Source organism: Tachysurus vachellii, chromosome 2, assembly GCF_030014155.1.
Source record: "Tachysurus vachellii isolate PV-2020 chromosome 2, HZAU_Pvac_v1, whole genome shotgun sequence".
NCBI classification, from domain to species: domain Eukaryota; kingdom Metazoa; phylum Chordata; class Actinopteri; order Siluriformes; family Bagridae; genus Tachysurus; species Tachysurus vachellii.
The window spans coordinates 29,838,696-29,865,053 of record NC_083461.1 but is presented as its reverse complement, the minus strand read 5'-3'; the positions used below and the strand labels follow the sequence as shown (position 1 = coordinate 29,865,053).

Sequence of the window (26,358 nt, the reverse complement as noted above, 5' to 3'; positions counted from 1 at the left end):
ACACACACACACTCACACACACGCACTCCTAATTAGGACGTATTATTCAAGTACAATAGAGCATAGAGATCTGTGCCAGCTTTTATAACCATGATAATAAATAGGTGGTATTGAGTAAAAAGAAAGATCAATATTAAATAGAAGAGAAGAAGCTTTTTGAGCTGAGGTGGAAGCAGAGCAGGTGGAAGAGTCCGTGCAGAGAGGAACGATACGAAGAACACTGATGGATTAACAGATCACAGTTTCTCATTATTATTATTATTATTATTATTATTATTATTATTATTATTATTATTATACATCTGATGTGCCTTTATTAACTTGTCACTGTATTGCGCTTCTTTCTAGACAATAGATTCAGGCTTGGAATAATAACGGAACAAAATGTCTAGAAAGAATTGTAATAATAGAAACACGGCAAGAATTTTTATATATTTCTTTTTAAATATAGTACTTTTTGTTCCACTATGGGTTTTTTTTCTTTGAAAGACTAAAGAATCCTAGTTGCCTCCCCCTGCTGAAGCCTTTATTATTATTATTATTATTATTATTATTATTATTATTATTATTACGTATTTACGTATTTATGTATTTACGTATTTATGTATTTATGTATTTATATAAGCATTACTTTGAACACAATCTCTCTCTCTCTCTCTCTCTCTCTCTCTCTCTCTCTCTTTCTCTCTCTCTCTGGTGATAGTTATAAAAATCCCAAGTGCATGTGTGTAACATTTGCTCTGTGTGTGTGTTCCAGAGGACCAGCTTCCTTCAGGATTCCCCACTATAGACATGGGTCCTCAGCTGAAGGTTGTGGAGCGAACGCGCACCGCCACCATGCTGTGTGCCGCGAGCGGGAACCCTGACCCTGACATCTCCTGGTTTAAAGATTTCCTCCCTGTTAACACCAGCAACAACAATGGCAGAATCAAACAGCTCCGATCAGGTAAAGTTCTTCATCTTTTTTGCCAAAAAAGTAAACAAAAATTCCTTTTATCCTTTACTCCTGTTTTTTTTCTTTCCTTTAGTTTAAAGCCTTACCTTTTCCTCATCTGGCTCTTTATTTCATGTAGATAATGCCATCCGTCCCTCTATGTTGTGTGTGTGTGTGTGTGAGTGCGCGCGTGTGTGCGTGCGTGCGTGCGTGTGTGCGTTTGTACACTCATATGTGTTGCTTTCGAGGGGTCTTTTATTTTGTTCAGCGCTTCCATTATTACCCATGACTCACTGCTGTGACTGCACACTTAGCAGGTTCTATATCATCATCTTTTATTTATTTATTTATTTATTTTTGTACTTGTACTTTCTACTGCTCCATCGCAGTAAGTGACCAGCCATACCTGTGTTTCTTTTCTTCCTTTCTTTTGTTTTTACGTTCAATTTATTCTCCTAAAATGACTAATTTTCAACATTGGGCTTCATTCAGAACAAAGGACCTCCTCCCCTCCCCCACCTCCACATGGTTCATGCTGTTTTTTATTATATTCGTCCGAAATAACGAACGACGAGCGACTTCTAAAGCAATCCCAGAGCAAGCTGATTGAAATGGCTGTTGGGTGAGCGTCATCCGTGTAACCCTGCGATCTCACTAGCAAAGAAAGAAATGTTTTTTTGTTTGTTTGTTTTTTCCTGAAAGCTGATCGGTCGTGAAATCCAACCGAAAAAATTGCAAGTTTTCTACCTCGCTTTAAACAGCTTGTAGCCTTTCCTCAATAATGCAATTTAAACAAATTGTATTTAACCACGCTGCTATTGAATTGTGGATTCTGTTTGGTCGAGGATTTGCAGATAAATTTACATTAAATATTTGAATCGATTTTTTTAATCGCAAAAACATATTTACAAATTCGTTTGGTGGCTGATTTTCTGTAAGGTTTCCTAAAGAAGGGTTTAATTTCTTACCAACATGAAATTTGCATTGCTTTTTTTCTTTTCATCTATTATTACATGTAACTCTAAATGGATAAAAATTATTTACAGTTACATACAAATTGTTAGTGTCGGCTGTGGTGTTTTTTTAGACCCGACTGTTGATTATTTTCCAATCGCAGCATGCTTCATGTTGTATTCATCACTTATAAACAGGAGCCAAGCTAATTTCTGGGTTTCGACAAAGCGAAATACGGCCGTTTGGGTCGCTATTTCTATTAAGATTTTTTTTTAATTTGAAATATCGTATTAAAAAAACAGAATGTACAGAACAATCAGAAACTCTTCTTAAACTAAAAAAAAACGCTTTTATAAATCACCTAATCATTGTTACTGTTTAACAACAAAAAACGGACAAGCCACGCCCACACGTTTGTTTTTTTTGGGCCACACCCACTTAGTTAAAAAAATCTATTACAGCGACATCAACGACTTTTATTGATTTTCTAATGTGATCGCAGGGTTTCATTTACTTTTCCCACTTCTCATCAGTTATGTAAGACCTCATGAGTGGAGTGATGAGTGAAGCGTTAGCATAGCGAAAGATTTTCCCAGCATCCCGTAGCCACAGTAGTGTGTCCGTGCTGTCGTGTCTTAGCTTTCTCCCTCGGCCCCTTCGGGATCCCTTGCTTTGCTCAGATTTTGCTTCTCTTGTGAAAATGCTTGTGAAATTTTTCCTTCCACAACTTGCCCACTCCCAAGCAGCGATCACCGGAGTTTACTTTATTATAGCTAAAGGGGAGCTTTACTTTCTTAACACCTAATCATTTGATCTGTCTGATCGCCTGAACTCTCTAACGTGTCTTGTCTTCACTAGTCTTGTTTAACTTCCTTTCTCTTGTTGTGAGCAGCACTGTGTGACGTTATAACCCTATTATTATTCTTTTATTTTCTTCTTTTTTTTTTTTACATGTACGCCTCTTATTCTGCTGTGCAATAGAGTCTTAAGAAATAACTGTACCGAAAAAAAAAAAAAAAAATGTTCCTAAACATAAGGAATATAATCATATTTTTATGCTGTCTTTCTTCTCTCCGTATTTTTTAAATCTCCAGAGTCCTTTGGTAAGTGCGTAGCTCTGAAGCACACATCACCCCCACTAATGTTTCATGTCTCTCAAACTCTTATTAAAATGCATGGCATGCATTTTACTAACAGTTAGCACAGATGTATAGCAGATGTATAGCACACACACACACACACTCACACACACACGTAAAGAAATCACACGCACCTGGTTAAGGACACAAAAAAAAAAAAAAAACAATTGTAATGACTGAGCAAAGATGACAAATGAGCAAAAAGATTTTCTGATGTGTCCCTCCATGTGTGGACGTTCCTTCTCTTACTGACTCAATTCCTTCACACTCCTCCACACCCCTCCCTTCTTCCTCTCCTAAGCACCATAGTGCTTTATCCCACACACTTTCTACCTGAATCCAGGTAATAATCAGAGGTATTAATCATAACTTAACAAAAAATAATGTTCCTAACTCCCTCTAAACAATTTCAAAATGGCTCCTTCCTTGTACTTAACCAGTGTAACACCTTCCAAATTGCTTCCAATGATAACCTACCTGTTTTTTTTTTTTTAGAGGAAATCTCTAAGTCTCTCTGTCTTTCTCTCTCTCTCTTTCTCTCTCTTTCCTGTTTTTTTTTCTACAGTACCTTCATTCAGTACCATTTTTTAACATACTCTGTTTAAAGAACAAAATAAATCAATAATCAAACAAGCAAACAAACAGAAAAAGCTAATTTGATTCTTCTTCCAAAGCCCCCAGCCTCCTTCCTCTCGTACTAATGCTTCTTCTTTCCAATCTTATTTGCATTCATATTATCCACCCAGGTGGTACTCCAATACGAGGTAAGAGAGCTGAACCGAAGTTCACAGAATGAAAAACAAAACTTCATTCTCGCTGTCCTGCCATCCCGTCCGCCTCCATGTATATGTCTCGTCTCTCCATCCCAACACCCCTGTATCATTCCTTGCTCCTTCCCTCCCTTCCCCAACCCTCTCCCTCTCCCTAAAACCCTGACCACTTCCTTCTCCATCTCTTTCCGTTTCCTCTTTCCATCTGATCTTTGCGTATCTGCTTTCATTCCTCAATTTCTTTTTATTTTTCCAAATTAATCAATCGTGATATGCTTACTGTGACACAAAGAAGCATATCCAGTGGCGTTTTTTTCTTTTTCGTTTCGTTTCTTTCTTTCTTATTCTTTATTATCCTTTATTATTATTATTGCTTTCGTTCTGTCTTTCTTTTTGGCCATAGCGACTCATGTGTCCCTCTTTTTGTCCAACTAAAACAACCAAACATTTTTCCCCCCTTAGCTGTTCTTGCACACTCGTGCCATACGATGACGGACTCACGGACAACTTCTCGCCTCTCCTCTGCCATGAGATTTTTTTTTTTTTTATAAAAAAATACTGTCTATTTATCTTTTTCAATTCTCAATCTCTATGTGCTTTCCTCTACCTGTACCCTTCTCTGAAAAAAAAAAAAAAAGCCCAAACAACCACTTTTTTGATAAAGTTTCTCCGGTGCTTTTTTCTTCTACCAACTATTTTTTTCCTTCTTACTTTTCTTGGGTTGAAGGCTTTACTTTTTGACATTTTGTTCTTTTTTTTAATTCTTCAGGGTTGGGGGAAAAGCTAACAAAGGGTCTGGCAGAGCAAACTGAGGTGCCGTTTTGTGATTTTTCTCGAGCAACTCAGGAGGTGGAGACGTGGTTTGATGCATATATATTTGAAAGAAAGAAAGAAAAAACGTTTTTCCTTTGGTCATGTGACACCACACTGCTGATCCCATTGGTGGATTTTTATGGGTGTCATTTGTAGCTTTGAACAAGCTATGGCAGTGGTTGGTTGATTTCTTGTTGGCCATTTTGACCTGAATTTTGACCTCTAATGCACCTGCATTTTATTTTTCAGCTAAGGGTTGTCAAAAAAGGTTGTAAGTTGCACTGACATACATTTCTTGACTTGCATGTCAATCATTTTGGGACAGAGGGTGATATAATGGTCTGGATGATGATGAATCTCCTAATACAATTTTTTAAAGCCCAAGCAGCAAACATCTTTTTTTTTTTTCCACAAACTAATTTTTTTCGCTGTTTTTTTCGCGAGTCACGGGCCATCTTTACTAAGTAACTCGAACTTACGATTGACTACACCAAATTTTTTTTTTTTTGGACTGTCCTCCCTGGTTATGCTGCTTTTGTATACTGTAATCCTTTTTTTCGTTTGATCCATGCTGCCCTGAAGCAGTGTCATTCATCCTCTCCCATGCTGAACAGTCCTGTCAGGTGTTGTATATTGCAGGGCTCTATTCTGTCCCTTCGAATCTCAAATCCTTTTTTTCGTTGTTGTTTGTTGTTTTTTTTACTTCAATTGTACTGGCAATGCTAGCAAATAGCATCCAAGTTACGTTAAAGCAAGAGCTAAAGTGCTTTAGAAACCCTGCAACATGTAGACTGTATGTTCTCCTTTTCCATCAATGTGATTTGTACAGTGTGTTGTAAGAAGAGAATGATCAGTGCGTAATCTGTGTCGCCTCAAACGTCTACTGCAGTGCACAGTATGGGAAAAAAAAACTGTAAAAAGTAATAAAAAATATATCTAAAAATGGACAAAGATACACACTAGGCATGTGCTGATATTACAACTTCATCACACTGTAAATTCCATATCTTTTATTATGGATTAGGGGGAAAATGGCCAAAAAAATTATATCATAAATAAAATGTTTAAAATAAGATTTTTAAATAATTCAGAAATAAAATAAAAATTATTTTACATAGGTTTTTTGGATTGGATATAATCGATCTCATCATTCAAATAAAAAATAAGTCATCATTTAGTCATGATTTTATATAAAATAAAAGCTTATCAGCACACGCCAAAGCCTCACCGTTTAACCTGGAATTCTACAATCGAATAAAAAAAAACGAAGTATTCAGCTGAAACCATCGAAGGCACTGCATTAGAAACGAGGCGATTGCTCATTTTTTCAGCGAGCGTTCAAAAAAGGTTTGTGATTTTTATTTTTTGCTGTTTTAAGTTTTTTTACTTCTGTTTTATTTTTAATTTATTTTTTATGGTTCAGAATGAATTCAGCAGAAATCAGTAGGTGGCTGATTTAACGATTTAATGCATTCAGACACATTTTTTTGTTTGTTTGTTTTTTCTTTGAAATTTGTACAAGAGCAGTTAGTTTCTATGATTTTGCATCTCTATCTCTCTATTTATATATCTATCTATTTATCTATCTATATATATACGTATATATATATATATATATATATATATATATATATATATATATATATATATATATATATATATATATATATACGTATATATATATATATATATATATATATAAAATTTTATTTATTTATTTATTTATTTTACAAAATACAAAAGCAAAAAAATTTTAAAATAAAAAATGCGTGTGCGAGAAAAAAATATTGCCGATGTGAGAGAAACAGGGATTGTCAAAACGTTGCTTTGCTTTGCTGCACTGTGAGATTTTTCACTTTAACGCCCGAATCTGCCCCATATTCTTTCCTACCATACAGGAGCACTGCAGATCGAACAGAGCGAGGAGTCTGACCAAGGAAAGTACGAGTGTGTCGCGACTAATAATGACGGCACCCGCTACTCGGCTCCTGCAAACTTATATGTTCGAGGTAGGAAAGCCCACTGGGACATGTGTGTAGTGCTTACAGGGCCAGTGTTCCCTAACTGTACTGGATATATAAGTATATACTGTATATATACATAAAGTGAATTATCAGAGCATTTTCAACACAAATGATCAGAATAAATGGGTCCAAAGTTTCCTGGCTACAAATTTTGTAAGTATGTTTGTTGCATTTGACTTTCCTTCAGTCCTTGATATGAACCTGTTTTTTTTTTTGTTTTTTTGCTTTTCTGTTAATTCTCCTACTTTAATGCCTACTTGATTGCCTGGTGTGACACTAATTACACTGACCCCTAAGCTGCAGCAGGTTTATGGGTTGTACCCATGTTTATTTATTTATTTATTTATTTATTTTATTTATTTCTTTTTCTTACAGCACGCCAAATCCAACTGTCTCTTTTCTTGCCTTTTCCACCAAAATCGGAGAAAAAAAAAAATCCAAACTAAAATCATTCTTTCGACATGAAATGTGCTCCAGTATAAATAAGCAAAGTGAACGTGCATCTCAAGACGTAGAAAACGTTCACGTTTTTGCTTTGCCTTCGCACTAAACGCAATATAAGATAATATAGTATCTTTGAGCTTTAAGATTTGTGGTGATTGTGGATTTTTTTAAAGTTACTTATTAGAGAGTCTTATTTATTAAAATAATAATTTTGAATTATTTTTTTAATGTAAATTGTTTTAAATCGTAAATACAAGTTTGCCCTTGCCACGGAAAATTCTGCAAAAAATAACAATTTATATTTTGGAGAAATATAATTAAAAAATATATTTATATAAAATAAAAATAAAATATATAATATAATATATTATAAAAATATACCAAATAATGTAATATATAATATACTGGAGATTTTGCTGTGTAATATTTGAAAAGCAAGGCAGTCTGTTTCTCTTGACCCTGAATGGATTCTCTTCGAAATACCAAATGGCCTTCTTCTAGCAGATACAATGTATGAGTCGCAGTTGTACATGGCCTTTTTACTCTCTCTGTGTTTCCCCTGTTTTTTCTCCTTTTGTCATTTCATTGTGTCGCATCAAAATTTCCTACATTCCCCAGAGCTGCGAGAAGGTTGGTGTGTTTTTTACTTTCTAATCATCTCATTGTACTGAACTCAAAATGAGTAAAGTAAAATACCATGAAGTCTTGAATTGCAAATAGAAAACTGCCACCAAAGCTGTCATCAATACGACCGAATCAATATGAATGCACTTGTGTGGTCTCTCTACTTTTTTTTTATGGTTCCTTTTGTATTGTTGTGTCACAGAGACGGTCCTGTTTTTATCCCTTTTGTTGTTGTTTGTTGTGCTGAATGCACATGACCTTGTTTATTACGGGTAACCATCTAAAATTGGCGCATGTGAAGAAAGAATGTGTGTCGTTTTCCCGAATGCAGCTTCTTGCATGACGAACAGGTGCTCATCCACCTACGGACATCAACCCCTGCTAGCTTTGAGCCTTAACGTCAGTGTTCCTGCTTAGTACCTCAGATCAGATCAGATCAGTTACCGAAGACTGGGTCATATTAATTAATCAAAAAAAAATCTTGCATTTTATAGTAAAATAAATTACATCGATTCAGTAAATATTCAGTAAATTATCCTCTTTATTCTTTTATTAAGGTTTTAAAATGCAATCAAAGCAAAAAAGAAATCGGATCCATTTTCTTGGATAAAAAATCTTATAACAAAGGTGAAAAAAAGCAGGTATATTCCATGAATCTAATTAAATACAGAGAATAAATGTAATAAATTCAGCAGGATTTCATTCATTTAAGAAAGATCTTATCAGTTCACTCAAGGAATATTGGGAATCTGGTCAGTTTATTAAATCACACGTTTTGTATAGATTTATTTTTTTTCTTCCCGAATGGGAAACTAAAATCCTGTGAGAAAAGAAAGATGATCTCATCAATTCATCAAGCAAATAATTAAAGCGCCACCGAAACTATCGCTGACTCCAAACTGCTCAGTACACTCTGATTGGTCTTTGGATAAAGTGCCAACACAAATTTTTTTTTCCTTTCTTTTTTCCTTGAGCTTTCTCACTCAGAGGACGCTTTAAAGCCTCTGCCTCGTTTGTTTTAATGAAAACTGAAGGGCGGCGAATCTCAGCCAATGCTCTAATCCACCGTGCCCAGATCTCCTGCTCCTGGCTCCGTGAAGGATTTTCTCTCCCACACGCTTAATGGGCCACTAATGAAAGAATGATGTATGTCGAGCATCATTCGGCAGACTTGACAAATGTAATGGTATTCAAATGAACGGGATAACATTATGTCTTCCGGGAGCGGGCTTCAATAGAATATTAATTAAATATAATAGAAGCGAAAAGTTGTATTTAATAATGTAAGAATTCCTCTCCGGAGAAGCTCGGCGTCAAGCCGAACCAGCGTCCTCGCTTGTGAAAAAGTTCCATTTATCTTTCTCGTTTTCTCAATTCCACTTTTATTCTTTCAACTCCTTCGCGCACAGTCATTCCAAAAAAACTTAATCAATTATTTATTCTTTATTTATTTATTTTTTAAAGCAAGGATATTATACAAGGTACTGAAGTCCCTTTCCAAATATTTGTCAGAGTTCATTCGGACAAAGTCACAAAGCCAACGTCATTGTAATTAAAAGAGCTCTAGCCATGGGAGGATCTCATTCATATCCCGATGAGGCATTAAATTCACTCCCACAACACAAGAGCAAACATTCCTGACATTCTGCTATCCACAGCAGCCTTGGAAAAATAGAGGAGGGATAAAAAAAAAACATATATATGCACATTAAAAAAAGATTTTGAAAGATTGTACTGTGTACTAAGCAGAAACACTGATGAACTATGTTTTATTTGAGTCACTAAGTCTCCTGGCTTGTTCTCCCTGAGCATCCCCTGTCCTCTGTGTTTGTAATGATGCTCCTGATCTCTCTTGAATGAGAAGCTCGAACCCACTTCCTGCCTCTGTCTGATTTCCTATCTTGCTTGTCTACTAGCTTCCCTTCTTCTTATCCTTCTCATAATGTTCCGAGCTTTGTCTGGCTCATTTTCACAGATAATCCTGTTAATTTCCTGTAACATGTCGCGTCACTCTTCTACTATTATTTTTATCCTTTTGTTATTTTCTCTCTCTCATTCTTCCTTTTCCTCCTTACTTCTCTATTTCTTCATTTTTCCTATGATTGTTTTTTTTCATGTATACCTCGTTACCTTTTGTCTTTGTAGCCATTTTCATTTTTATCCTTTCCTTTTTTTTCCCCGTCACGTATAATCTGCATCCACTTTCCTTAAGACTAAATCATTCCCTTCCCTGCTTTATTCACCCTTCCCTTTAAATATATATTTATACGAAGTGTGTTATGTCTGTCTGATGTGGCAATGTGAGGCAGCACATTCCTTCACATCAAATGGAAGAGCGCAGCATTGAGGTCCAGCATGTCATCGCGCCTCCAGTTCCCTCCCTGTGTTGTATTTTACATGTGGACTACAGTAGAATGGTACACTATGTGCATGACTTAAATTTGTGAGAAAACTAGTCCACTGCTGAAACCCTTTTAGAAATGGACTTGTGTCTGTATGTGCTTGTGTCTTGACTTTTCCATCAGACCATCAGTAGAGCTATTCAAGAATGGATTGAATAAAATCCAGACCTTTGTAATGAACATTGGAATTGTTCGTTTGAGTTGATATAGATTGTTGAAATGTATAAATAAAAAAAAAAAGAGTATTAGAGCGACTTTAGACGTGGGGCGATCTAGGAATGTCCGTCATACACTAGCGAAGAGGTAACAATAAAAAAATTGTCATAAGATTAGATAGTAATGCCTATAAAATAGACATAAATTGACCCATTATTTTTACTAAAACGTAAACGTTTCACCAAAACAACACATTTTTTTTTATTGATTTTTAGTTCTCGCCTAAGCTTCCTGCCAAGAGCATGTTGTTCAAAAGCTCACTAGATAAGTGAGATATCCTCACCTGGGGAATGGCACAAATTTTGGATAAAAAATCACAAAGTTGTTGGATAACTTATTTGTAATAAGCTACCGCATAAAATGTATATGTTGCTTCTGGGCCACAGCTGGAATTAAAAATGTATATTATATTTGCTCCCTTTGTCCCCCTTTGATCGAGATCAAGCGAAACCCATGTCGGCCCAGTAAAGCCTATAGTTTTCAGAACTAGTAGAAAATGATTACTAAAAATTTCACTATGTAAAATGTTTTCCCAGATCGCCACACATATTTGATATTACTAAACATGATAAGCATTGGTTGTTGAAAGATGTTTCCACCACAAGTCACTTCAACTCCATATGTTATCTCGCAGTTCGGCGGGTTCCACCACGTTTCTCGATACCACCCACGGATAGCGAGATCATGCCAGGGGGCAGTGTGAACATCACCTGTGTGGCAGTGGGCTCACCCATGCCTTATGTGAAATGGATGCTGGGCTCGGAGGACTTGACCCCGGAGGATGACATGCCCATTGGGCGAAACGTCCTGGAGCTCACGAATGTTTACCAGTCAGCCAACTACACCTGCGTAGCCATGTCCACACTGGGTGTCATCGAAGCAGTGGCACAGATTACAGTCAAAGGTGAGTGGCTTTAAAACAAGTATTAAAAAAAATATACCAAAGGACCAAAGATATGACCTAAAGCAGCTGTGATATTATGTCTGAAACTTCTGAAGTAGCCAAAACTATGTATTCCAGTCAGCAAGCAATTGCAGGACTACCGAGTACTGTTTAGTCTGTGCAGGAGCCTTTGTTGTTTTACACAGATAAATAAGTCACTTTGTGAAGTTAAAAATATTTATATTTATGAAAAGACTGACACATACCCACACAACCACATGTCCTGCCAACAGACACAACAAAGCAGAGTTAGTCACAGTTTTTCCCAGGCTAAGAGTTATCTACATGTTGACGAGTGATGACCTCCATAGAAACCACATCACCCCGTATATACTCTATTACATTATACCCGCTGAAATAAACCCATAAATTACACCCAGTTCACTTTTTGTAGCCTCCTAAAGAAAATCACATACACAACATGTCTTCCAGAGAGACCTTGTCACCCCTTTTTTTTCTTTAAATATATCAGCAGGACTCTGCTGTCAAGGCTTTGGGGCTTTTTTCCTGTTTAACATTAGTTGGATGGTGTTCCAGAGCACCGCTTCTGTTTGTCTGGGGTGAAGGGTAACCTTCAGCTAGCACCGCTCCAGGAGCAAATACAAGCCTCATGAATGCTAATAACTGTGTCACCGTTCAACATGTTTAGCCTACAGATAGCTACTAAAGCCATTTTTTATTGCACAGTTTTGATGTAATTAGAAATCATAATTCATTTAATTAAGCAATTTTTATAAATGTATATCTTTTGGTATTCTATGGTGCAAAAGAAGGCATGTGGTAGTTTTCCAAGCACATACAAATATATGCAAATTTTATCTGCCTTATTTTTTAGCATTGGTGATCTTATTAATTCTTTAAACTATTTTTTCATTAATGTTTTTCTTGATGCATATGGGCCAGTGATACAGTGATACCTCCACAGATAAGATTCCGTTTTAGTGATAGGAAGTTTGTGAATTCAAATCCAAAAACTGCCAAAGTCATGAATCAGTGTAGCTGGAGTTCAAGACTTGTGTGCTAGAATCGAGAATTGCATCAGAGCTCAAGTCATAGAATCACTTTTCCTAAATGTCTAGAATTAATATAAATTGAGTTCTTTAATCAATCTGGGTGATTCTAGTCTGAGAATTACTCTGTCTGGACTAAAATCAGTTGCTGGAGTTGCTAGAGCCAGTCTAGAATTGAATAGAAATGAAGTTCCAGAATCAATCCATCTGTAATCCCATAATGAATACAGCTCAGGTCTAGAAATTGTCCCTTTAACAAGGAACTCTACAATTCACTGCTCTTGATAAACTGCATCAGTTAAATCCACATGATTAAATATAAATTAGCCTTTTATTTTTATTCTAGCCCTTCCCAAGCCACCAGGTGTTCCTGTGGTAACAGAACGCACAGCAACCAGCATCACCCTCACATGGGACTCTGGGAACCCGGAGCCAGTTTCCTATTACATCATTCAACACAAATCAAAATATTCAGAAGACTCCTATAAAGAGATTGATGGTGTAGCCACCACTCGCTACAGTGTGGGGGGCCTGAGTCCATACTCCGACTATGAATTCCGTGTGCTCGCGGTGAACAACATCGGTCGTGGACCCTCAAGCGAAGCAATAGAGGCCAAAACCGCTGAGCAGGCACCCAGCACAGCTCCTCGCCAAGTCCGAGGACGTATGCTAAGTGCTACAACAGCTATTATCCACTGGGAAGAACCCGAGGAGGCTAACGGCCAGATCATGGGCTACAGGGTGTACTACACCATGGATCCAAGTCAGCACGTCAATCAGTGGGAAAAACAGATTGTTCGGAATGCTAACTTTTTAACTATTCAAGGCTTGACACCTAATAAGACTTATTATATCAAGGTTTTGGCATACACATCTGTAGGAGATGGACCTCTCTCCTCTGACCTGCAGATCATAGCCAAAACTGGAGGTTTGTAGTGCCATCTTGTTGCATTGTTTATTTGAACCACTGACACTTAAACCTTGTGACAGCACAATCAGAGAAATATCTGTGACATTTAGCATTTGAGAAAGTATCGAGATTTTTTCTTTCTCTCATACCTTCAGCAGACATGTAAACAATTATAATCTCTGAGGTCAGATAATTTTAGCATTCAGTAATGACTTCCCCCTTTATAAAACATAATAATGTGAAACGTTATTTGAAAACATAATAATATGAAGCCTTATTACTGGGTTAATTTTAGGTTAATATTAGTTGGGTTGAATTTGATGCACTGTTACAACTGAAAACTGTTCGATTTCTAGTTCCATCTCAGCCGACAGACTTCAAAGCTGAAGCTAAATCTGAGACGAGTATCCTGTTGTCATGGGTCGCTCCTCCACAGAGCGGACAGGACAGTCAAATCACTGGATACGAACTACTTTACAAGAGAAAAGATGAGAAGGAGGAGGTGAGCTCTCGCTGGCATGTTTTGCGTCTGGCCTAACGATGACACGACCAGTTAGTGATATGATATGTGCTATCGGTCTGTTTTGCTGTGGTGAAAATGTGCTGACTCTATCAGTTCAACTCACGGCTTTGGTTTGGTTTTATTGGGGTTAAATATAACTACACAAGTACAGCAAAATATCTGGCAAGATTTATTGGCATCCTTCATGAAAATGAGCAATAATGTTCATCTAGGTTTTGGGCTGAAATATCCTGTATGCAGTAAAATTCATAAGGCCATTACTTTTTAAGTCGTTAAGCTATAAAACTGCAAGGACCTTTCTTGTCTCGTCTTTAAACCAAACATCATGATGAGATTTGCAGTTAAAACCATTTGTTTTTAGTCTCATCATCACAGTTATAATTGTAATTCCAGTGACCATTGGACGTTAAGTAGTTGCATTTTTTGTGTTGTATATCTCTACCAATCGGTGCAAGTAATGTTCTTTTTCCATATCAGTTCATTAATATGCCTATTTGTTGCTTTGTGACCAAAGACAATCTGAAAATATCTGCTAAGCCTTTATCCATGTTGATGCTGTACACCATGTTGTGAAATATGATGGTTTTGCTATTGCAGAAACGTGTGAGCTTCGAACCCACCACCACCTACCTCCTGAAGGATCTGAGACCCTTCACCACATACACTTTCCAGCTGGCAGCTCGGAGCAAGCATGGCACTGGTGCCTACACCAATGAGATCTCAGCAGAAACTCCTCAGACACGTAGGTCCTCTTCCAAATTTCTGTCTCCTCTTGTAATACGGAATCCTTCCATTTTCCCAAACTTTCATCCAAGGTGGTTTATAGCTGAACTCTTAAAAAGGTTTAAAGGTCCAGAGAAGAAGGTTTTGGAAAATGGAACTGTTCAGAAAATCTCAGGCCTATATTTGATGTTAAAGTGCCCATCCAAAGGGAGAACTTGTATGGGCACTTAAACTGGTCATTGAGGTCAATCGACAAGGTCACTTGGTTAAGTACAATCTCTCAGACCTCTCAAAAAGTAATAAAATGTAAAATTAGTGATGCTGTTGCATAATTTAACAGTCTGGAATGTCTTTATGGGTAGGGCTGATATGCTGTGCCTTGTCTATTGACGTTGTTTGTCATCCGTAATTCTCCCTAGTGTTTGCATTTGCACTTTTTACAACCGACTTTTTTTAGAATTGTTCTTAGACAATAGCATCCGAACCAATTTGAGATCATGAAACACTGTAGAAAGCTCAAATGCAACTTTGAACAATTGAAGCAGAAGACAGCTTTCATTCAATAACAGACCTCACATTTATCATTCATTCATTTAAATTGAGTTACAGCTAAATGTATGATTGGCACTTTTATCAAACTTTCCAAATTGAGCTTCGTCCCATTTGATGAGCACTCACTAAAAGCTCTGCCGGTGAATGAAAAGAGACAGGAAAAACTTAATTTTGTAAGATTCACAGACCCATTTTGTAAAGACGATTTGAATACATGTGAGGTCTTCTGAAGAAGTAATGAGGGTGTAGATCAGGTAAGTATCAGTCCAGCAGCCCAGTCTCTCAGATGTTGGGAAGTAAACTTCATGAGCCTGTTCTTTGCGAAGAGTAAGAAAGAGTCTGTCTGCATGTCACAGTCTAGAATTTTAAACATCATTCATGTTTTCTTGGATCAATCAGGCTTTTACCTCAAACCAACAGGCATCGGAAAGGTTGGTGAGCAATGCAACATTTTCGATTCTGCTAGAGCTGATGCATCAACCTTTACTTTTTTGGATTGATGGTAACTGCTTGGAGTGCATAGTGCAGGGCTGGGATTTACAGTCATGCTTAGCTGGTTTTGAGAAGTTTATTTATAGATTTATTAAGTCTTCAGTAGTACCAGATAAGCTTAAATATTTTAAAAATCGATATTTAGATATATTATTATAGTGAGTACATATCCTAGTTAGCTTTACAAAGGTAGGTTCTATGTTGTAAAGGTTTCTTTTTGCCCCTCTCACGGTCTCACCATGTGCATTTTATGTTTGTGAATTTTTTGTTTGATCTTCATTAAGAAGGTATTATTTTTTCGTGAAACCCATTTATTGATAACCATTTATTTCAAAACTTTTCTGTTGGTCTGTGTGATCCATCCTCATTTATTGTCCTTTTTATGTTTCCTTTTTTCTTTTATGTTTGTTTTGTCCATCATCACCACCACTACCACTTCCACCATCATATTCATTTCAACAACAAAAATTAAACAAAACAACAAATCCTGCTACCATAACCCAACAACTGAAACTGAAACTCACCAAATCAATTCAACCAAACTCAAAACAACCAAAAACTCTGATCTTTCTGGAATGGACCTGTCTACCAGAGCCCTCAGCCCCACCTAAGGAAGTTACATGTTTTAGTTCTAGTTCTACCAGTATCCTGGTAAGTTGGAAGCCACCTCCTGTGGAGCACCAGAATGGGATCATTACCAAATACACCATTCAGTACGCTGCTACAGAGGGGGAAGACACCTCATTAAAGGAGATCAAGGAAATTCTGCCAGAAAAGTCACAATACCTTCTGGAAAACTTGGAAAAATGGACGGAATACCGTGTGACAGTTACGGCTCATACAGATGTTGGAGAAGGGCCGGAAAGCCTACCACAACTCATCCGTACAGAGGAGGATGGTATGTTTTGCCAAAAAGCTGTGCCCTTTTGCTATTTTCTCCCCATCCCTGAATCGTTTCTCACATCTAAATCCTGCTTTTGGCAGACTTTTTGCCCAAGCTACCTTTCCCCTTACTGCTTTTGTTTAAAAGAAATATGGTGATTCTTATTTTACGACTAATCCCATTAACCTGGATTATTTTGACGCTTCTGCACACTGTACTGAAATTTTAACAGTACCACAAGCATTTTTTTGGTGAATTTTTGAATAGCTTCTTTTTCTGCTTCTAAAACAAGACAATTTCAACAAATACATGGCATTTTCTTTCCAAGAACCCCAGGCCTAATGCTTCCAACAGTCCCAACTGTCTGTTTTCACACTTTTTTGATCAGCATTTAAAAATGTATTTTTGCAATTTGAAATTTTTTATTCCATTTTATTCTATTCTATTTGTAGTTTGCTGATCCATTTTTTTTTCTGAAATTTCAAGCAAAAGCTTTAATGGACAGTGAGGGGCAAAGAAAAACAAAGGAAGTCTTGTCTTTTTCACCAATGGCCCATATGACATTTTTTTTTTCAACGCATTCAAGCCAAACTCTTTATGGGTGCTTCAAAACATTGAAGAACCCTCTTTGGCTTATTTTTCTATATATTTTACCATTTTTTACTCCATATTTTGAGTCCACTAAATTCATTTTTTAATGTCTTTCAAAAAATGAGGTCACCTTTATGACCTATTTTTGGGGTTGTTTTTTCTTTTTTTTCCTTTTTTTAAATTTTTTCAAACTTGCCAATGTTGAAATAGTAGTGTCATGCAAAACCTGTTAACAGTAGATTTTTATTTACCCCGCCATGCTCATGGGAATTGTCCAGTCAGAGGGAAAAGGGTCTGCTGTAATGTTCACCTTTTTTGTTTTTATCCCATGATTTCTTCAGTTCCCAGTGGCCCACCTCGTAAAGTTGAGGTGGAGGCTGTCAACTCCTCGTCTGTTAAAGTGCTGTGGCGATCGCCGGTGCTCAACAGACATCACGGGCAAATTCGTGGCTACCAGGTGCATTATATCAGGATGCTTAATGGGGAACCAGTGGGTCATTCTGCCATCAAGGACATCTTGATTGATGATGCTCAGGTAGGCACGCACCTGCACATCACACTGTCATGTGGATTTTTTTTCCTGAACGTAACCGTACGTCTCCTAATAACACATAATGTGACCTGCACAGCTATGAGTAACCCATGCATTCAGCAGCTCAGGTTACAGTTGGATAGCTTTTAATACCGATACGGAAAAGACAAAATAGCATAAGTGATGTCATCAGTAGCTGTAGAAGGGTAATGGAAAATAGAAATTGGAATCTCTTTCTCACTGTTAGATATATATATGTCTGATAGTAGAGGTGACAGAACCAATATATTTTCTCATTACATTTTTTACATGATATCTACATGAATGCATGAATTTAATTTAGAAAATAGTGATGAAATCTGCCTATACTCATCCATCTAAAGGAATTGCTGCAGGATTTATCTGACAGAAACAGTCTGTTTTTGTCATCACTTCTTTCACTATCCATATATTAATAAAATATTGTTAGCTGTCAATCATAATTATATATACATATGTATATATATATTTTCTTCTGCAATGAGAAAATCTCTCTTTTTAATTTTCTCTCTGTGCATTTGTCTCTGTTTAATGTCACATGTACCTAAGAATCTTTGTCTCTCTCTCTCTCTCTCTCTCTCTCTCTCTCTCTCTCTCTCTTGTCTTGCTCATACATCTTATCCAGTGGGAGTATGATGATTCAACTGAATATGTGAGTACATACAAGTGTCTGAGATAAATCCTATTCATTTCGAGACCTCTTTGCATTCTGCACACATTAGCATCTTTCAGACAAAAGCTTGCTGAAAGGTGTATAAAAGCACATGACAGTGGCGTTCCAACTGATTTGTATTCCTTGCATGTTCTGAACAAACTAATATGCTGTTGCACTAATATGGTATTTTTGATCAGCTCGGTTACAGTAGTCCCGATCAAGGAAATAAATAAATGCGATATTGAATGTACTGACATGTATGGCGTTCTAGCTTTAAAATGATTATTGTATTCCTGAGTTGTTCATGTTCACACTTACTATAGAGCTGTTGTTTCAGTCCACACTACTTCATTAAGAGTTGAAGATTGCTTTCTCTCTATCTTTCTTTTTTGCTTGCAGGAAATGATCCTGACAGATTTACAGGCAGAGACCACTTATTCAGTTACAGTGGCTGCCTATACAACAAAAGGCGATGGAGCTCGCAGTAAGCCCAAAGTGGTCACGACCATGGGTGCAGGTAAGAGCTTAGATGAGTAACCCCGGAAAAACGGCTTCTAGGAAAAAACTACCAGGCTAGCACATGCAATTGCAGCAAACAATTAAGCAAACCATTTCTCTTTGTAAGAGTGAATTGCAGAAATTACCTTTACTTATGGCAGAACTTACCTTTTTTACAGTACATTGGAATACAAATGATAATATAATAAAATAATATTGATCCTATTACTAGCATCTAGGAGTATGTTATCATTTATGTACTCTAAAACTACTAGCTTGCAATACGAAAATTTACCTAAAACTAGATATATAATCTGGGTTGAATAAAGTAATTACTATAAAACATAATTCTTGGCCTAAACAAAGAAGGGTGCTTTCAAAGAATGTTGGCTTTAAACTAGTGCTGCACAATTAATCATATCGCAATCGCAATCGCGATATCAAGAATGTGCGATTATATGACGCAAAATGCTGCGATTTTATGAAATAAATAAATAATAAATAAATGCATGTGTGGACATGACAACCCATTCTCTCTGAAAGCTGTTTGCCTATTTCATACACTACACCGCTATCCGCTAAGGCCATCCTTAAAAATATTCTTGTTTGCCGTAACCCGACCGACCCTGTCAATTTAGGACCGACTCAATTTTTATTTTTTTTTTGCTTTAAGTCCGACCGACTTGCTGGTTGTGAAATTTGCGTTAAGACCGACCTTTTTTTTTTACTCTTCAAACAACTAATACAAAAGCAATAAAATAATATTAATGGGTTTCGGGCACCATAATACATCTAAAATAAGCATCAAAATAAGGTTTGCAATGATGCGCCCGAAGGCACGGGATGAAGACCCAGTCAATGACGTCACGATATGCTAATTTGTTTAAAGTCATACCTACGTAATCACCATCACCAAAATTGTACTTTTTTTACATTGAAACTTGAAAAAAAAAATATAGACCTACCTACCGACCCTTTTTTTTTTTTTTTTTTACTGTTACTGCAAACCAAAATATTGATTTTAGGATGGCCTAATAAAAAAAAAGACCAGTGAGTTTCAGTTTAGGCAGTGGCACGTGTGGCGCGTATGGTCACGTCGTGACTTTTTCCGGTGTGCAGCGCGGAATGGGTGAAGATGGATGCCGAGCAGACGGACACTGAACTGGTGGCCAGAAAAAATGCTACCTCTGTTATATGGTGATATTTTGGCTATAAGATATCCGACACTGAGCAGAGAGAGGTACTGTGCAGAATTTGTAAAAATAAAGTTGCTACATCACGTGGCAACACGACAAACTTATATCAGCACCTGAAACAGCACAGAGATAAGTATGATAAATGCATGAAGGTAAAAGCCCAGATTAGTAAAGAAACAACTGAACAAAAAGAACAATCTGTAAGACAAAAAACAAACAAACCACAATTACAGATGTGTTTGAGAGTGTTGCGCCATATGAACGGTCTTCACAGAAATATCTGTGCATACAAGCAACAAGCTCTGCATCAGAGAGAGCTTTTAGCACTAGTGGTAATGTTGTATCGAATCATCGCTCCTGTCTGAAACCAGACAAGGTGGATATGTTTGTTTTTTGGCAAAGAACCTCTCAAGTGATAAGTAGAGCATTTTAGAAAGAGGATTTGGAAGTACCAGTTTGTTGCTTTGTTTTTGTTTTTGTAAATGACCAACAACAGTTTTAGTGGTTTGAACCACACATTTATATCCAAATTCCTTTTTGAACGTTTATACAAAAATGTTACGTCCAGGTAAAATATCCCTGTTTGGACAGAATGTTCAGAATCTTATTTTCATGAACATAAAAATTACTTTGTTCTATTTATTATATTTAGCTGTACTATTGAGACAATAACAAGTTTGTTTGCAGTAATGCAAAGATGTTATTTTGTAAAAATATTTTAATTTGAAAACGTTTTGCATTTGTTGTTGCTAAATTGAGTTGAGAAATACAAATTTCAGCATTATCAGTAATCTGTGTGTGCATTTTCCTTGAGAACCAAGCAAGTTGACTCATGATACCATTTGTTTATTATATCGCAATCACATATCACAATCGCAATATTGACCTCAATAATCGCAATATGACATTTTCCCTAAATCGTGCAGCCCTACTTTAAACCTCAATGGGCAATGCTTTTGTGTAGGATAGTGCAAAGATGCTGCCTATCTAAAAAGCTGCCCTCTACATGAACCACACTGTCATAATTGATATTAAGTGTATATTTGATACAATGTGCATATTTATAAAATATTTTGCATAGAATATTCGATTTATTCTACATTCACTTTCTGTTTTATTTTCTGACAGTCCCAGAAAAGCCTCGGCTGATGGTCAGTCCCACTAACATGGGCACAGCTTTACTCCAATGGCACCCTCCCCCAAATACACATGGGCCACTCCAGGGCTACCGGCTCCGCTTTGGACGCAAAGATGTAGAGCCCCTGACAGTCATTGAATTCTCAGAGCGAGAGAACCACTACACCACTAAAGAAATTCACAAGGGAGCATCCTATATTTTCCGCCTATCAGCTCGCAACAAGGTGGGCTTTGGCGAGGAAACGGTTAAAGAGATTACAACCCCTGAGGACAAACCCTCTGGCTTCCCACAAGGTATCATGGCTGAAAGCGCCACTACAACTACCATTCAGGTCACCTGGCAGCCCGTGTTACTGGCAGAGCGCAATGGCATTATTATCAAATATGCCCTTCAATACAAAGACATCAATAGTCCTAGAAGTCCATCTGAGCTTTTCATCACTGCCCCTGAGTCCACCGTGAACCTGGATGGTCTTAGAGCCGACACTACTTATGATATCAAAATGTGTGCCTTCACCAACAAGGGCCCTGGGCCTTATAGCCCTAGCATCCAGTTCAGAACTCAACCACTTGATCAAGGTAGGAGGACCAAACCAAATCTTCCAACACTCCCAGAATCAACCTCCGATCAACAAGGTTCTTCTCTCAGCCTTACTCAACATTATCTCCTAATCCTCAAGAAAGCAATGGATTTCTGCAGATGAGCGCAGATAGTTTCTGGGGCTATCATCTGTCTTATATACTTTGTGTAAAATAATAGATAGGTTCTTTTAAAAAAAAAGGGTAGAAATCTGTGAGCCAGTGATTGCTGGTGAGTAAAGAAAAGGTAAGGTGAAAGTTCTGGACTAGTCCTTTGTAGAAGGAAGAGGTTTTAAGCAAGGTAAGGATTTAGTGTGTGCTCTGCTCTAAAAGGAACAGGAAGGAACAAAATAAAAGAGTCTGTGCTGGCCATGTTTGTCTAAATCCTCTACTCCACCTTTCTTTTAGCAGTGTTTGCAAAAAATTTTCATGTGAAAGCTGCCATGAAGACCTCGGTGCTGCTTACATGGGAGATTCCAGACAACTACAATCCTGCACAACCATTCACAGTAAGTGAACTCTAGAAAATGCTACTTTGGCTACAACCTAGTGGACTGGAAAAAGGAGACCTGACCCTAACACTTGATTCGAGCATTTGTGAGGTCAGGCACATTGGGTAAGCAGGTTTGGTTTACGGTCAGTGCATCCAAAGGTGATCAGTAGGGTTTAGGTCAGGACACAATTGTTTTGTGCACAGGGGCATTGTCAGGCTAAAACATGTCTGGGCCTTTTAGTTACAAGCAAATAATAGGCATATAAACAGCGCTTCCAACTTCATGGCAACAGTTTGGGGATGAACCACATATTGCTCTTATGGTCAGGCATCCACATACCTTTGCCCATACTGTGTATTGAGTAGTTACATATTGAGTAGTTCCATTAATTGTCAAAACAACTCGGTCCGGTTTTTATTTAAAGGTTTGGCTAGGAACTGGATCTGAGTAGTGTTTGGTCTTTGTCCCTGTAGATTCTGTATGATAATGGCCAGAGTGTAGAGGTGGATGGGAAACTGACCCAGAAGTTGATTACCAATCTGCAGCCAGAAACACAATACTCTTTCCTCCTGACAAACCGGGGGAACAGTGCTGGTGGTCTGCAGCACCGTGTCTCCACCATGACTGCCCCGGACATCCTGCGCACCAAACCATACTTAATCGGCAAGACCAACTCAGACGGCATGGTCACTGTGGAAATGCCCTCTGTACATACCACTGAGAAAGTCAGGTGAGTTATGTTTCTTATTCTGTTTCCTCTTTATATTACCTTTTCACTGTCTTGTCAATTCTCTGGCAAGATCTAAGCTAATTAGTCAGCTAATAGCTTTGATCATGGCACCATTTTGTCTTCTTGGCTAGCCCTAATATTGTTGCAGCCAGCTGACTCTTTCTACCCTTGGCATAGTGTTTATCTTTCTCCCTGTCCACTTCTTGTGGAAACCCCACTCATCTCCACCAGACAGCTGCTAGATCCAGAGCCAGAGATGCCCATCTTTATCCCTATAAGTGCTAGCCAAGGTTTATTGACATGGAAACAGCTACAAAATTAGACTGCTTTATTTGCTAACATCAGGTTCAGGATTTTTTTATTTGTGGTTTTTACCTTTTATCGAACAAGTTTAATCCAGTGTTATTTGAAGACGAATGAAAAAAGTCTCAACCATATTGATTAGCTAATCTTGATCAGTGGTGTGTTTGTCTAAAGCAAGCCTTTGATTCCTTCATGAGTAAACTTGTTTGCCTGTTGCAAATGAATAAACGAATTCCTTCAAAAGCAGGATTTTATTGGAAATGGAATGATTTTGATGCAAGTGTTTCTGTTATATACAATGGTTATGCTTTCCTTTCTGAAGAGGATACTACATTGTGGTGGTTCCTTTGAAGAAACAGCGCCCTGGGAAGTTTATCAAACCCTGGGACAGCCCAGACGAGATGAACCTGGAGGAGGTAGAATAAAATCACCATCTGATTTCTCATTTATGCTTTTATTAATAAATACATTTTAAATAATAAAGTGTAAATATATATATATATATATATATATATATATTTATATATTTACATTTTTTTTTATCCTCTTCATCAAAATGTCAGGCACATTGTATTTCCAAGGTCACTCTAGCAATAGTGGCTCTTCCTTCTGCCTTTGGTTTTCATCAAAACAAGTCAGCTCAACACCGAAACATCAGAGCGCTGAGATCTGAGACGTTGATGACAGCATGGAAAGTAGTTGCACTCAAGCCGGAGAAAAGCGACAGAGACAAAAAGAGAGTTCGGTGCTCTTAGCCCAGTCATTCCATCTTTCCGCCTCTGCTGCCCACATTGTGGAGAGCAGCGAGCAGGGCCACATTCATATGCAAATGGCTCCTGATAGGCTAATGGGCACAGCGCGAGCACTAACACCATAATGTGTTACCTCTTCTTTTGAAGTGCAGACGCTCATGATTAAGAGAGGGAGAGAAAGAGAGAATAAAAGAGAGGCAGCGAGGGAGGAAATTTTATTGACATGTTGCACCCACTGTGGCATATTATTTTAGGCATGAATAAATATTTGTACTCTGCATTAACGTAGCAAAGAAGCATCAAAGCATGACGAAATGTATGCAAAATCATTTTATGTTGTTTTTCGTTGTTGCTAAACCTTTCGTCAGAACATAAAGGTTACATACATTAGAGCTGTGCAAATCCATTTTAGAATTTTTTATGATATTTTTGTTCTGGAGGATTGATTGATTGATTTTTCAATGGTATATTTATGCTCTTTATATGTCATGAGCATGTAAAGTAAATAGGAAACGGATCGACTGTGTAGATGAGTTGAATATTGTTGGAGATTTTTGAAGGAAAGTTTTTCATATAGATAGATTGTAGTTATGGTCGTACATTCTAGATAATATGTTAAGCTAAAAACAAGAAGTGACTCACCTTTCAAGGGCACGTGCACACACATACACGCACAATTTAATTTATTTCTCTGTCAATATTTGCGCTCACAAATATTTTGAAAGTTGGCCCAAGGACAGAGGGATTGAGTGCGTAGTGACGGGTCAGGCCGTGAAGATTGAAGACATTATCACACTGTCCGTGTGCCTTAGAGCTAAAACCTTCACTCTCTCTTTCTCTCACTCACTCACACACACACACACACACACACACACTTCGTTTGATTCTTTGTTGCTTCATATATGCCCTTTTTATCTCAGGTCTAGCTTTTCCAAATGTGTGTTCAAATATAAAAGGCCAGTTTCAAGTAGGGTTTAATGTAATGTATGAGAAAGAAAGAAAGGAAGAAAGGAAGGAAGGAATAGGGAAAGGAAATGGACAAACAAGAAAGAAAGAAAGAAAGGAAGAAAGAAAGAAAGAAAGAAAGAAAGAAAGAAAGAAAGAAAGAAAGAAAGAAAGAAAGAAAAGGAAGGAAGGAAGGAAGGAAGGAAGGAAGGAATAGGGAAAGGAAATGGACAAAAGAAAGAAAGAAAGAAAGAAAGAAAGAAAGAAAGAAAGAAAGAAAGAAAACGGAAAAGAAAGAAAGAAAGAAAGAAAGAAAGAAAGAAAGAAAGAAATGAGGGAGGGATGGAGGGAGGGGAAGGGTTGCAAGGAAGGAAGGAAGGAAGAGAGGGAGGGAGGGAGAGAGGGAGGTTGGAGAAAGTGTGAAGAAATTAAAGGTGCAGTAGGTAAAATTGTTTTTTTTTAGTTGTTTAGGACTGTAATGGTTAGGTGGGTTAGATAAGTGAATTTTTCCTGCCCACTTTCATGATGCTGCTAGAATTGCTGGTCTATAGAGCAGAGGGTCTATGAAATTACTGTCAGGAGGTGCATCCAAGCACAAGCAAGCATTCCAGCCCAGAAGTCGGCATTGACTACTGCACCTTTAAGAAAAACAAAATGCAAAACAATAAATAAATAAATACCAAATAAAAAAATAAACAGAAAAAAGAAAAGAAAGAAGTAAACAACACAAGTATATTTTCGTGCTTGCCTCCAGCAGCCTGTCATACCATTAGTGTGTGGAGGCTTATATTGTGCTCATTTGACCAACCAGTGTTGTTCACTATGGTAAGCTCTGCCCCTATGGGTCTGGTCTGCAGTACAGTTCTTACTCTGGTTGATAGTAAATGCAACTTTGGTTTGTTGTAGGTGGAAAAGTACCAAAAGTTTCTCAATTCTTTAAAAAGTTCCTTGGTTCCCAAAAGGTGCTTGTATTGGAGAAAAGCTGTTATTGTTGGACCATGAGCTGCTCACGTATCCTACGTGGAATGGATTTTTGGATTTTCTCCTCACTTTTGAGTTTGCAGATAAATAAATATAAATACAGATTATTTATGAATGTATTTTCTGTGTACGTGTTGGTTTTATCAGCTCTTTTATCTCCATCTTTCTTCTATCATTAGCTTCTGAGAGAGATAAACCGGACGAGTGGAGGTGTGCGTTTCCGTAGACAGGCCGAGCCTAAACCCTACATTGCGGCGTTCTTCAAAGAGCTGCCTACCGAGTTCACGCTCGGAGACAACAAGATATACGGAGACTTTGAGAACAAGCAGCTGCTCAACGGACATGAATACATCTTCTTTGTTCTTGCCGTGTTGGAGATCTCCGAAAATGTGAGTTTTTGTTTTTTTATCTCCGCCTCCATCTTCATGCTTTAGTCCCTCAGTTTTTTTTTCTCAACTGGCAGCGGAAATTGACTGATAAACTCCTTCGTCATGCATTCACTCTCTGTTTCCTGGGGAATTTCAGCTTCTGGCTCAGCTGAGTCGGAGAAAATGATTTTGTGTGTTAGAT

General features: G+C 37.5%; 1 protein-coding gene across 11 annotated transcripts in view; it reads left to right on the top strand.

The window, feature by feature from the left end:
- Positions 1 to 26,358, top strand: part of LOC132841737 (receptor-type tyrosine-protein phosphatase delta-like) — a 352,060-nt gene that overhangs the window by 286,621 nt on the left and 39,081 nt on the right. For 4 of the 11 annotated variants that reach the window (XM_060864218.1, XM_060864214.1, XM_060864216.1 and 1 more), the window contains 15 exons: positions 758 to 946; positions 6,509 to 6,619; positions 10,955 to 11,224; positions 12,620 to 13,201; positions 13,540 to 13,685; positions 14,304 to 14,448; positions 16,066 to 16,371; positions 17,289 to 17,482; positions 18,144 to 18,170; positions 18,573 to 18,690; positions 20,996 to 21,640; positions 21,992 to 22,092; positions 22,551 to 22,807; positions 23,433 to 23,526; positions 25,968 to 26,177. In XM_060864218.1, the coding sequence (XP_060720201.1) occupies positions 758 to 946; positions 6,509 to 6,619; positions 10,955 to 11,224; positions 12,620 to 13,201; positions 13,540 to 13,685; positions 14,304 to 14,448; positions 16,066 to 16,371; positions 17,289 to 17,482; positions 18,144 to 18,170; positions 18,573 to 18,690; positions 20,996 to 21,640; positions 21,992 to 22,092; positions 22,551 to 22,807; positions 23,433 to 23,526; positions 25,968 to 26,177 (3,395 nt within the window). Of the gene's footprint in view, positions 1 to 757; positions 947 to 3,629; positions 3,792 to 6,508; positions 6,620 to 10,954; positions 11,225 to 12,619; positions 13,202 to 13,539; positions 13,686 to 14,303; positions 14,449 to 16,065; positions 16,372 to 17,288; positions 17,483 to 18,143; positions 18,171 to 18,572; positions 18,691 to 20,995; positions 21,641 to 21,991; positions 22,093 to 22,550; positions 22,808 to 23,432; positions 23,527 to 25,967; positions 26,178 to 26,358 lie in introns of those variants that run through there. The other 7 variants (XM_060864221.1, XM_060864222.1, XM_060864224.1 and 4 more) reach the window with 5 other exon arrangements.